The sequence below is a fragment of the Dinoponera quadriceps genome, unplaced genomic scaffold (genome assembly GCF_001313825.1).
Source record: "Dinoponera quadriceps isolate SergipeBrazil2010 unplaced genomic scaffold, ASM131382v1 scaffold179, whole genome shotgun sequence".
NCBI lineage: Eukaryota > Metazoa > Arthropoda > Insecta > Hymenoptera > Formicidae > Dinoponera > Dinoponera quadriceps.
Window position 1 is genome coordinate 163,567 of NW_014554529.1, and position 14,988 is coordinate 178,554.

General features: G+C 35.2%; 1 protein-coding gene across 1 annotated transcript; it reads right to left on the reverse strand.

Moving 5' to 3' along the window:
• Positions 1-9,317: 9,317 nt before the first annotated feature.
• On the reverse strand, positions 9,318-14,644 carry LOC106751827 (ceramide glucosyltransferase). Its single transcript, XM_014633019.1, has one exon. It carries the CDS (start codon positions 13,695-13,697, stop codon positions 12,501-12,503), a length of 1,197 nt encoding a protein of 398 aa, XP_014488505.1. The 5' UTR covers positions 13,698-14,644; the 3' UTR covers positions 9,318-12,500.
• Between the last annotated feature and the right edge of the window lie 344 nt (positions 14,645-14,988).

A 14,988-nucleotide genomic window follows, 5' to 3' on the forward strand; every position in this document is an offset into this window, starting at 1 on the left:
TATTCGCAAATATTCAGCGTATTTTACACTATTACTGTTGTACTGGCCGTATACACTTGGATTAGCAGTTTTATTTTACTGTTACAAGTAACATGTAATTATATAAAGAATTACGTTTACATTTTCTTAAAACTCTCCTCATTACGGAGTATGTACAGAAATATAAATACAAATTCTTTGACATGAAAATGTACAATAAGAAACGTTTAAAAAAAAGGTATGAAATTATATAAACTGGCTCGGTACTTGGTACTCTATTGTTCGCGTTTTATAAATTTATCAATTTGTTCGAGCAAACGTAATACGCATAAATTACATCATGTATGTAATAATGTCGCAAATCATTTCAAACATTTTCCGAAAGTTAAATAAGCATCTGCCGTAACTGTTTGCTTAGTATACGTAATATTCACAGAATTCGATGTGTCAATCGACAAGATTCAATAATTATTTAACAACAGATAAAAATAAGGTCGTTATCGAAGATAAAGACGAACTAATTTTTCTTTTCATAAGTCAACACCGAAATATTGAGTCACGTTATTATCACTTTATAATAACAAAATTATATATTTATTAATATTATATAGTAAAATAGAAAATGAAATAAGATGCGAATCCGATCATGTTCTGCTATATAATAAAAAACAGGAAAATCACATACAAGACCAACAAATTAAATTAATTAATAAATTTATAAATAAGTTAAGTTTGTTCTTTTATAATGTGATAGAAGTGTGCAATAATATAATTTTTATTTCGTTCAACGAAGGCTATGATCCTGTAAGACATTTAGTTACTGAAAAATAAGGAATATCAAGGCAAATAATTGTTTGGTCTAATCTACAAAGAATAAATTTAAACTGATAAACTGTAGTGAGTCGATAGTTTGTCATTGCTATCTATGCGATATCGTCTTACAGCTCGATATGATTCATCAGCGAATGACTACACATATAGCTGGCGTAATCGCTGATTATCTTATCAATAACGTTATTCGCACGACGATGACGCTTTAAAACATTCTTCTGATACTGATGTATCGCAAGTATGCGATGAATATAAGTACTAATATTTCATTCAATAAAGAAAAAAAGCAAACCGATAACAGAAAACTTTTCAACCTTTTACATCATTCGTGATTTTTTGTCAGGATACATATGTGTGTATGTGTGTGTGTTTATGAACTATATCGTACGAAGTAATCTGCATTATGGCGAATCAATAATATACGATTTGCAAACATATAAATCTTGATCTTTAAGCATTTTATTATTCTTTAGCAAGTCGAAAAAATAAGGGAAAATGAAGGAACGTTTAAATTTACGTAAAACCATTTTCTGGGAAGCATTTATTAATTGGACATTATATTGAAATTAATTTTTTTATAATGTATCGAACATATTTTCAATAAATATTTTAAATGTCGATACAATCTGAGAGATGTCACAAACACAAATATTATTTATTTTATTATTTACAAATAGTATTTTTCTCTATTTGTTTAAAAATTTTGTAGCACATGTATAAACATATATAATTTAACAGAAATATAGAAAATAATACTTGCTCAAACTTAAGAAATTTTCAACATAATACAGATTCATGCTGGTATTATTTCTGTTTTTTGAAATAAGAATATTCTGCATTTAATAAAAATGAAGATCGTTTTCCATGGAAGATTAGGTTTGTCCACAAAAATCAAAACAACATAAGTATATAAAAATATATCGACACTTCTAACAATAAATACAATGCAACTATAGTTCTAATAAATTAATAAGGGACTTGTCACATAATCTTATTACCGCATTTCGTATGAATATATACACAAATACACGAACACACACGTGATACATATTATATATAGAGTGTTCCATTTTAATTTATTCCTTTCCCTAAAAAACTTTTTTATTTTTGATTACGGAAAAAATGCTTCAGACAAAAGTTGTAGGATTGCAAGGGGGACACATTGGGGAAGGAAGATATTGTGACTTTGAATTACACTTGGGTAGCGTTTTTCAAGATCATTTTCATGTTAATACTATTTTTTTTTAATGGAATCATATAGTTTCTTTAACACAAATCGATTCTTCTATTCATTCTTTGTATTAAAAATACTAGAGTAAGATTATCGAAAAACTAATACTTTTCGAGTAAGTATACTAGAGTAAGACTATCAAAAAACTAATACTTTTCGAGATATTCTATTTTTTATTTTGATATTTTTCAGCACAAAATATCTCACAACTCTCTGAACATTACAGTAAGATTATAGAAAGTTTACAATCGTATACATTTTAATGAAAATATTACTAGTATATACCATTAACTTTATAATATAATCTTACATTATAATATTATCGGAAGGTTGATGACATTTTATTTCAATATTTCAATAATTTTAGCTTTACTTTTTTTTATGACTTTTATATGACTGTTCTACCTGGGCTAGTACAAGACCTGCACAGAAAAAAAATTTCTTTAAATTTAATATTTCTGTTTGCTTTATTTTAATTTCCTTGAATTTTTCCAAGTAATTTGTCATTTAGATTAACTATTATAATATTTGGTTAAAAACCCAAAAACAGTCGCGGCATCTCTGATACAGTAATGTACATTATATCAATATTCGTTGCATATCATCTGTTGTTGAGTTGCTTTTAATCCCAGTAAGCAAAAAATCATTACTACGATGTTATAATGATTATTATAATGACTACGATGTTATAATGGTTATTATAATGATATTCAACAACATGTAACACATTCAAATGTATCGTATTTCATGTTTTATACAACATTATTATGAACAAACTTTGACCCTGATTTAGAGATTTCGATAATATTGAAATGGAAGTGTCATAACGTTGCAAATAACGTTGCGCTAAAGTATTTCTGTCGTTTCCATAATTTGAATTTAATATTGATGAAACGATAAAATTTAAACGTACTAAGTTATGACTGCGTCAATGATATCTATAAATATCATTCTAGGCTCCTATTCTTGAAATATGGTTACCTATATGTAAGTGTCGTTGCGCAGCTATTTTATGCTATAATTATATCTGCGTAGTGACACGTATACGCAATTATTTCAACTATAAGAGCCCTGGTAGTGATCTTATTACTTACTGACTGGCCACGGTCATACATAAGTTAAATTCGTCTTGCATACTTTCGTGCTGAAAATATTATTCTACCTTTATTCCTCAGTATATGAGAAAAAAGATAAAATGATGCTTTTAGCATGAAAGCGTGTAAAACAAATATAACCAAAAAAATATGCAGCCGCTGCTGCATTTACAAAAAAATGCATTTACAAAATGCATCGATTTTTTAAGGTTCTTCTATATTTGCTTACAAGGATCGACTCCATCGATCATTCTACATACAAAAGTGTTGAGGTGATGTTATCAAAAAGTGAATACTTTATAAAACATTTCATATTTTCTGTTGAAAAATATCAGAATAAGAAATAAAATATCTAATTAGTATTAATTTTTCAATGATTTTATTAATAATTTTATATGCAGAATGAATAGAGGAATCGATTTATGTTGAAGGAACTATATGAATCCATTAAAAAACATAACGTTAACATTAAAATAATCTTGAAAAACGCCACCTAGGTACAATTTAAGGCCACGATATTATATTCACCTCGAAACCATACAACTTTTATTTGAAGCATTTTTTCTACAATCAAAAATAAAAATGTTTTGGGAAAGTAAATTACAATGGGACATTCTATATGTATAAACGTGATAACATCTCACATAATGTGATAATATTTCATATAAATGCGCGCACCCATGCACACACACACACACACAAATATATATAGAATATATTTGATGTCTTTCTCTCTCTCTTTCTTTGTGCGTGCGCGCGTACATGCATGCGTGCGAACGCGGGTATATATACCGAATGTCCCAAGTCGTTCTCAGTTTCTATGGCATAAGGTGGAACAGGTGAAACTGAGCAGAAAAGTCATGTACCATTTTGCAAAATTCGCCATAGTTGGTGAAGAATTAATTATTTTATCTGAGCTAATGAACGTACCCTGGTGAAAATAATTTCCTAAATTTCTATGAAAAAGTCTATAAATTGGAGCACTTTCAAAGAAATATAGAAAAAATCAGAAAAAATATTTTACTGATTGAGTTTGAAAAAAACTGCATTTTTCTAAAAATCTCTATTTACTTTCTGATATTTTCTGAAATTTTTTTATTTTCTCTAAATATTTTTGCAAAATATTGAAATTTTTTACGAAAAATATATGATTAGAATTTATCATTATAAATATATGAAAGTTAAGAATTAGTTAAAATGACTTTATCTTACTTTCTCAGAATTACTAAAAAATACTCTGAATTCCTCAAAATTATTCCGAATTACTCAAAATCATTCTGAATTACAATGAATTGCTCAGACTTACTGATATTCTCTAAGTATATTTTGTCTAACATTCATATATACATACATACATATGTACATTCATATGTACAGTTCCAAAAGGTTGTTTCGGTAATCAAATGTCACATTATAAATATAGTATATGTTTAATAATACAATATATAAATAATACCATATATAAACAAATATAAGCAATGTATAAAACCAGAATGTATTTTCTAGAAATACATAATAAATACAATTTCGATAAACATTTAATTCAAAATGTTTTTTGCATCTATGTGCCCTTACAAAAATTTGTTACTAAAAATTCCTAACTTTTCTTCATAACTCGTCTTTTCATACAAAGAAAAAAACATTTTAAACTTTTTCATACAAATTTACGAAATTTGTAATATAATAATCAAATCTTTATTTTCGTCTATATGCAAACAGAGTAGACCTCTACAAAACTTTCTAAGGACGTCCTGGGGAAGTCCCGACCAAGAATATGCTCAGGACATCCTTTGGAGTTTGCGGACTGCCTGTGAAATAACCAAAATATCCAATAAACTCTGAAATTCTCTTCACATAACAGAATACATAAAGAATTTGTCAAGCTACTTCGTATTCGTTAAAAGATCAGAGATTTTCAGGATAATTTTAAGATTTTCGGAAAAAATAAGAAATGAAATGAAATAATTTTTAGGAAAACATTGTATTTTTCTGTTAATCTTCTCTTGCCTCATATTTTTCACATAAAAGTGGACGCTTTGTGTTAAAATTATATTTTCCAAATTTTTTCTTATAAAATTGAAGTGGAATAAATTATTTTGTGAATATAGCATGAAATTTTAATTTTTCCTACCAAATTATATGATTTTGTAAGAGAAATTATAATTTCAAAAAACGTATGAATCATTCAATATTTTTCAGAATATTTCAATTTCATAAAAATTATGGAAAATATAATTTTAACATGAAAGGTCCATTTTTGTATGAAAAATATTAGAACAGAGAAGATTAAAGGAAAACATATGTATAATAATGTTTTCTTAAAAAGTATTATATTTTATTTTCTCTTTTTTCTGAAAAATTTCAAAAAAATATTATATTTTCTCTGAAAAGATCAATTTTTAGGGAAAATCAAAAATCTTTAGAAAAAAGAAAAAGAATTTTCATCATGGTACAGGAAACGGTAGACTATATTTAAAAAATGGCTTACTTCTGAAGATCTCCTAGCAACGGTGAGTATCAACTAATGGCGAGAGACGTGTTTCTTTTCGGCGCACAACTCTGTATGACATGACGCTCGCTACTTGCTGCGTTATTTCACTTTTAGAAATCAATTAATGCTTATCATTGCTAGATTTTCAGAAGTAAACCATTTTTCTTTACACAATATCCAGTCTGCTTTTTTCCGTACGTTTATTAGCTCAGACAAAAAATTAATTCCTCGCTGACTATTGTGAATTTTGCAAAATGGTACATGACTTTTCTGTTCAGTTTCACCCGTTCTACCTGTACACCACGGGAACCGAGAACGGTTTGAGATACCTTGTACACACACACACACACACACACACACACACACACACACACACACACACACACACACACAAAGTGAAGCAATAACTATTGCCAAATTGAATATTCTTTAAATTGAAATATCAAGATCCTATTAATTTGAGGTTGTACAGTAGTGAGAGGGATGCATTTTTGGATAAAAAATAATTTGACCTTGAATAAACGCGTCGAAGTAAAATAAAGGTCACCTTTATTTTACTTAATGGAATCATAATTTTTGTTTCAACACAAATCGATTCTTCTATTCATTCTGCGTATAAAAGTACTAAAGCAAGATTATCGAAAAGTGAATATTTTTAGAGGTATTTTACTTTTCATTCTAATATTTTCCAGTACAATATATGAAATATCACTTAAAATATTCACTTTTCGGTAACATCATCTTAATACTTTCCTACATAATAATATAAAAGAAATCAATTATTGATATATTAAGGCTCCTAGTCTCTCGCTGCGATTATTTTTGTTTAATGTCGTCAGAAACGAGAAATTGCATACCAAAATATATTATAGTATATTATAGTATATTATAGTATAGTGGAGATAAAAGAATATATGCGTAAAATGATTAATTCAGCACTCATGATTGATTCAGCACACTTATAAAAAGTCCGGACGCTTCCTTTAACCTGAACAATCAATAAGCATAACATTAATATAACAGAAATTATGAAAAACAAAAATAAGTTAAAAACGCACGTTATATTGATGTTTAAAATACTTGAAGTTCCGACATTGACTAATTTTTAGTTATTTATTGATGATTGAGGTTAAAGGAAAGTATTCGGGTACTTTTACAAGTATACCGAATCGATCATGAGTGTCATTTCGTGTGTATATTCTTTTATCTCTACGAGTGTGATATACATTGACAGTATTGAAAAATTGTTCCGTTATTAGCACGTAGTGTGCTACGATAGCATCTAATTCCATCAATGACGTCATAAATGTTAGCCAAATTGTCACTACACTCCTGCATAAACACAGATTTCTATATAATATATTAAACCGTATACCTCTCATATATTAGCCTTATGTACTCTAAAAGTATGTACCAAAATTGGGACACAGTGCATGCGCGAAATAAAAGCACAAAAAATGAGAATTGTTTACATTTTACGTCGCCATGTTGAATTCCAAAGTAACAAGAAGTTTCTTTACAAACTTGGAAATATTGTTTGACCTGCTTTTCACACGAAAGTGCCGTTAAGGTGCCGATAACTGAAAGAGTGTCTAAATATAAATCATAAAGATTATGAGATATATTTCTTTAAGTATTTTATAACTTATAACCGTTCAAGTACTAACAGACAACTGCATTCTTTTAGCCCATATTCGGAACGCGTTTACAACAACGTTAGCGCGCTAACAAGTTTAAAAGATATGAGCATTATCAATATCATTTGTATCATAAACATCGATAATAATAATGCTCTGTCAGGAAAAATCGATAATTATGCATTTTTACAGCAAAAATTTACTCAGAATTACCAGTAAGTTGACTTGTTAACGGTAAGTTGTTTAGAACACAGGCTTTTACGTTCTTGTTTCACGCATAGATTTTGGAATTTACGTACAATTTACATAATAATTATGTCTGATAAGCAGCAGTTTAGTGTATTGTATAGAAGTCTGACTGCAACTCTCGAAATAAAGCAGTTGCAGTGCAATATGGCGTCGTACAAACATGTGCATAAAATGAATTTATTAGATTAGAAACAAAATAAGCTACGTTCCGAAATTTATCGCTGATATTAGAAATCTATAGTTTATGTTACATATACTATAGATTTTTAGTACTGACAGAATATCGGAACACCGAACCGGTATTTGTCAATCACGTTAGAGTCCTGGATAAATAGAGAAGCGATAGGTGCGATCGATATGTGTGATAATCGAAAGCCGCCATTTTGTTTCTCCGCATACGACAGTAGGAGACGTCAAAGCAGGTTAGCTGCTCTCGGAAGCTGGCTTATGGATTATAAAAAAGAAAGCAGGTTAATACAAAACGACGCGTGAAGCATAGCTTAGGCACTCATGGCCGTGTATTGGAATTGGCAGAAAAGTTAAATGACAAGAGAACAAGCTGAAACGATCATTCATCCACAAGTGGAAGCAATATGGCGCTGAATCACGTGATTTGGCTAGCCAATCAGACGGTTTCCCTCGCTCATTGCTTCTCTATTTATTTAGAACTCTACATCGCGGCTGTTACAGTCCACTGCAACCACAGCAATGTTATTCCGAAATACGACATCATAGTGCTGCTAGCAATATCAAATGGTCTGTTCTTTTTAGCTACACTGCTGAACTGGTGCAATAAGTTAAAGCAGGACAAGATATACTCGTCTCACTTTAACTTATTGCACCAATTCTGCGGTGCAGCTAAAAAGAACAATCCAAATAATTTCGAAACGGCTGCGACAGTGCACTATTATGATGTCACACCGCTAATGTGAACATAAAAGAGGAATATACCCTTCTATTATGTCGTAATATATTTTGGCAACATTTATAATTTCTTGCTTCTGACATTATCAAAGAACAGCCATAGCGAGGATCCAGGAGTCTTAATTTATTCCGGCCCGGATTGTGAAAATTTTCAGATCCATGAGATCTAAATACATTTCAGAGTAATTGGGACTCAAGGAACTCAAAAAATTTAAAATCAAAGTTCTCCGACCAGCTGTTTTTCGACCAGAAAATAGTCGAAATATTTATTTTGAGTGACGCTTGATGTACATCTAGTGAATCATATAACGGAAATCGTCATTTTCGACGATTTGGACTTTTGGCAATAATACCTCATTGTTTTTTAAATTTTTATTTTTTATTCTTTTTAATTAGTTGATAAAAGAAGACATAATGAATTAAAAAGAAAGAGATAATGAATTAAAAAGGTGTTTTGCACGGTTACTTTCCACCTCCATTTATCGCTGGAGGTGATCGATAGTGGCTGAGTGAAATTATTTTCTGAAAGGCAGAAGTTTAAACTATATTTCAGTAAAAAGATCTAGGCCATATACCTTTATCATAAATAAACAAATTTTTTAAGACAAGTAAATTTTCTGTTCCTATGTAGGAACAAAGGAACGAAATGGATTAATCATTATACATTGGTGCATTTGCAAAATGCAATGAATTTTATTGTAAGATTTTAAGATAAATCTTCTAGATTTGTTTAAAGTGAACTATTCAATTTGCCCTTCAACGTATAAATGCGTTAAGATGATGTTATCGAAAAGCAAATATTTTATAAGATATTTCATATCTTATATTTAAAAATATCAGAATAAGAAATAAAGTATCTAAAAAAATAATCACTTTTCGATTATCTTATCTTACAAGGGAATGATACGTACTGACACACAAGAATCGCTTTGAAACCGGTATCAACGTATAGAGGGCAGTCTCAAGGGCATTGCTACCAATTCGTTATCATCGATTCGTCCCGGTACTCGAGAAATTGCGAGGTTGGGAATTAACTACAAACAGCGGCAAAGGGAAAAACAAGTTGGTTGCGTGAATGGGGCCCGTCAAGTATCATAGAGGCTGTTCAGTGGTCAGAACAGATCGTCTCTAGCGAGATAAGACTTGTTTTTCCTTTTGTTGCTGTTTGTGGTTAATTCCCAAACTCGTTATCAGGCGGGTTTTAGAAACGAAATGGGCCCATTTCTCGAGTACCGGGACAAACCGATGATAATGAATTGGTAGCAATGCCTTTGAAACTGTCCTCTATACGTTAATATCAGTTTCAAAGCGACTCTTGTGCGTCAATACGTACCATTCTCTTGTTAGTACTTTTATACACAGAATGATCAGAGGAATCGAGTTGTGTTAAAAAAAAGTATGATTCCATAAAAAAATGAAGATAACTTTCATTTTATCTTGACACATCCACTCGAGGTCAAGTTATTTTTTATCCAAATACATTCCCCTAACCACTATACAATCTCAAAGTAACGGAATCTTGATATCTCACTTAGTTTAAGAAATGTTAAAGATGACAATAGTTATATATATACATATATATACATGTATGTGGGTTTACGTGAAATATTAGGCCTGCTCTTTATAGCTGAATTAGCTGCACTAGTTCGCACAAATTCTATTTTCCTCTTCTTTACACGACGTCATAGCAATATATCAGTGTTTCTTTTCAAGTTCCGAGAGTGTGCATTAGTTTAGCGACAAAGAACAGATCTATGATCACATCAAGTGACGTATTATCGAGTTTCCAAGAGTACGATCTACTTGAAACTGCAAACGCTCTGAAGTGTTTAAATAAAGAATACGATTAGTCTGTATGGCGCTTCGAAGCATTTGCAACACAAAGTGTATCCTACTCTAAGTCATTAATCGTCACAGATGATGTTAACCTCTAGAGGTCAACACACTAACAAATCACCGCATCTCGGTGAAAATAATCGAATAGAAAAAATATACACGTCGAATGCGTAATACAGAGTGTATTTTCAATATATTCCAATTTTAATTTCACGATATACGTATACATCTGAATCTGTAAAGCTGGATCTGCAATAGGTGTAACAGACCTTTAAATGTAACATAATTTTTAGCAAAAAGCATTTCGAATCCCAGCATTCTCAGACTTTGCGATTCTTAAGATTTAAATCCTACTACAACTTTCGGCGGCGCGGGAAATGTTTTCTGTCAGAAATCACGTTGTATTTAATTGCTCGGAGCAAAAAGCTCCGAGGGCTTGTTACACCTATTATAAGTCCGAATTAAAAGAGATCGGGGGAGTTCGATAATTAACCTTACAAACAAAAACCACGCTCCACCGGATTTCATATCTCACGCTTACATAATACTTTACACAATTTCTTAATTCATCGTCAAAATGACCTATTCACCAGCGACATCCTCGATTGCCATTGATTCGCCTTAATTACATAGAATGCGGTTTCATAACCGATGCGTGGAAAGACAATACACGTACGATATCGATACGAAAGAGAACCGACACCGCCCGATCTGCATACTCGATCACGACTAGTTATACTTACTATAATGAAAACCATTATAAGTATTCTTTTCACCGAGCGTTGCACTATATTGAGCGTACCGCACGATTTCATTGAAATGATGATCAAAGTGTTTCTCCTGGCAACTACGCGTGTAAGTACAGCGAACTCTACGCCATACCGAAGTGTGAACTTTCGAAAAAAGCACATAAATGTTGTGTCTTTGCGGTTGCTGTCTTTGTTGGAGCGATTCATCAATTGGTTGACGCTACACCGCCCAACCAATCGATAAATGAATCGCTGACAAAGATAGCGATCTAATCAACATTTACGTGACCTATTCTTCGGCATGAAGGCTTACTCCAGTACAATATAGATCTTACAGTCTAAGACCGATATTCATAGTCGGATCGTATATTTGAGACCATCTTAAGTTCATTTCAAGATATTCTGTAGTCAATGCAAAGGAGCCGTACAGTATTTGAAGATAAATTTAAGACGGTCTTATGTATAGGATTCGACTATGAATACCGGCTGTATTTCGTGCAAATCAATCCGGCCAATCTTGCCTCATCGAATGAAGTTCTCACTTCTAAAATAATCATACGAAATTTCTATTCAACAAATGGTCATTAACAAAGCTTGACGATGAAACGTTCAAGACAGCGTAGTTGTCCGCGATTTACCGCGCTAGTTAATAATTCTATTGTTTTCTGTACAATTATAAAGAAATGTAACATCCGTATCGGCGAAGCTGCGATTGAGAATCGTTTTACGCGCAGCCTGAAACACGCATCGAAAACCACGTATAGCGTAAGTACACGAGGTATTTTAAACATCACACATTCTCATAGTATCATAAGCTTCCTCTCAAATTTTTATCCGATTGTGTTACGATAAAAATTGCAAGTGATATTTTTTTTTCAAACTTAGTTGACTCGTGAAATATCGAATACTGCAATTTGCTCGATCAAGTGTGAAGAGTCGGAAGATTTCGGTCAAAAATCATTGAAAACAGAATGAAATACCTTCTTGATGTTTCTCTTCTCGACGTTAATTTGTTCGTGATATTTCAACGAAAATCTTGTTATTTCAAATCGACGTATCAGTGCCACACACTTCCGCATACTATCAGACCGCTAACTCCTACGAAATATATGCCTCCGAAAAATATGTAGAATCATCATGTAACTAGTAATGACAATCACATCCGATTGGTTGTATCACATTAATCCACCGTCACGCTTCTTTTATCCTACTTTAATAAATAGTACGCGATCCATATTTTTCAGGGTCCATTTCTCGATACAACATACGAGGGAGTTGGTGGTCTAATAATAATATATAGAAGCCTGCGGTCAGCGGCAAGAGATTAATACAAATGCGGGATCGCTAAAACGCCTAGTATAATTACGCACACTGATAATTAGATCAGGTTAAGAAAAAAAGACCATTGTTCCGTCTCCTTTTTATAATAATCTAATTACACACACACACACACACACGCACAAGCATACGCTTAAATTCTTAATATTTGACTTTCGCTTTAACCTCCTCGGCGACGCCGCCCCACTTGAGCTTGTAGACGCGCGATCGCCATTGTATAAGAGGATCCAGGACAGCCTGAAGGAAAAGATACGGCCTGGTGGTCTCGCTGAGCAGCCAGCCGCACACAAACTCAAGCTTGTTGAACGGCAACGGGCCGTTCTGCACGACGCACAGCAACGTCCAGTCGAACATGAACCACAGGAGTATATGTACCAAATAGAAAACTAGGGAGTCCCACTCGAATAGCACACTAGCTGCCCAAGAAGCACAACCACCCAGTACGAAGCACTCGCTCAGCGGCTCCAGGACAATGGTGGTGGGTAACATCGCCACCCGCAGTTTGGCCCATCGTCGCAGTCTCGCACGGAAAGTGTCCAACTCGCAGTGGCCGCTGTTCTGCAGCGCCGGCTGCGAGGACACGGTGATGCGCCAGCCGCGGTCGGTCAGCGATTTAGCGTAAAAAAAGTCTTCCGCGAGGTAGATACCGAAAGCCTTCAAGCCGCCGACCTCGTCCAAAGTCGACTTCCTCAGCAACGCCGACATCCCCGTGTGACAGTTTATCCTGAGTAAATCCGCGGCCAGATACATGCGCGATTGCACAGTGCCGAAGAAGATCTTCTCGTAAGCTGCGGCGAAACCCTCGCGATCACAGGTGAACGGCATCTGGTGAACCAAGGCGACCTTGTCGGTCATATAATTCACCATGTCCAACAGGGTGTCCTCCTTCATGCGTATGCCGCTGTCGCTGATCAGCACGAGCTCGTACTTCGCGGCTTCGTACGCCGGCTGCATGTTGTTGATCTTCGGATTCACTCCCACGTTGCAACCACCGACGAACAGTCTGGCCTCGACTTCCGGGTACTTCTCGATCAGTTTGCGCACCAACATCAACACGGGATCGGAGTCGTCCTCGACGCAGAACAGAAGCTCGTATCGGGGATACTCCATGGTGAAGAAGGTCTCGAGATTGGCGAAGAGGTTCGGATCGACCCCCATCAACGGTTTTATCACGGAGACACCCGGCAGCGGCGTCTCGTAGCTCGGAACTTGGTTCACCTTGCGATGCAACTTCCAACGGCCCGCGATCAACGCCAACACGTGCACCACCCACATGCCCGACCAGAATATCATGAAGAATATCGCGAACCCGTACAGAGTATATAGCATGGAGTTCATTTTCCAGAGCGAGGGCTTTTCCCAAGCTACCACCGCGATCTTAACGTGCCGGCTCCGGGCCGGAGACGACACCTTCTTTTCCCTCTCCTCGACGACTCCTTCCGACCGGCCCGGTTCTACCGCGATCCACCGCTACTCCTTGCGAGCAGATATCCTCGTGAGAAGTCAACGGCATAACGGGAGCCTTGACGGCATGCTCCACCCGGTGGATCTCACCTCGAGTGTCGCCTACCATTGCCATTATCAGCCATTCTCATCCTCGACATTGTTTTCTCAGCCGGGTCACGGCTTACGGCGGCGACGACGACGACGACCACGGCGGCAGCGACAACGTATTCGCCCTTTGCAATGCATTCACCTGCCTCTGGTCGTCCCTAACGAGCCGGTCGTGCCGAGTTACACCCGAAGTACATACGGCGCTCCTCTCGTCCCGTTCACCGCGCTCCTAACAATGACAACAACCTCGTCTCTCACGTCAACTGCGCGACCGAATTCTGCGGCCGACCGATGACAGCCGCCGAGCTCCATTCTTCGTTTCTCCCCGTGCCAAGATTCCGCCTTCTGTCGAATAAACGAGACGCGAATACGTAATCCGGTTATGCTGGAACGCATCGCTGTCACCGATCCGCTCAGCCTTACACTCGGGATTATTTAACGTCAACGTGCCAGCGTGATCACCGTCTACATCGAGTCTATCTTCTTCTGTGAATCTCGATAACATTGACACTTATATTGATACACACGCGTCAAGCGCAAGTCGCGTTATCGCGTTTCTGCCGATGACCGGCTTTCATTGGAACATACAGATCGAGTTTCCCCGTTGGATTCTCAAATCTCGTCGTGTTTTATTACGGCGATCGAAATCTTCGCGAGATAAGGTAAGGATTTATCGCGATAACACGACAATTGTCCGATGTCTCGACGGCGCCGACATTGGCCGCCATGACGCGCACGGTCATCGCGTCCCATCGACTCTCTCTCTTCTCCACTTTCCACCCACACTTTAATTTATAACTAGAGTCCAAAATAATAAGATCAACGCGAGTAGCGTCTCGCTTGCTGATTGACTGACGGCGGCCACCAATCGAAACCGGGAATATTGAGCCGCTGCGTTCGAGAACGTCGCTTTAAACCCGCATTAAACTATGAAGTGAAGATTGAGATTTGACCAATCAGTGGAGAAATCACTAAATTTCACTAAACCTGAGTTTAATAGTAACTTACACTGATTGGCTAAATTCAATTCAATCTCTATCCCCAATCCGTAGTCTGATACGGGCTTCATAGCTCT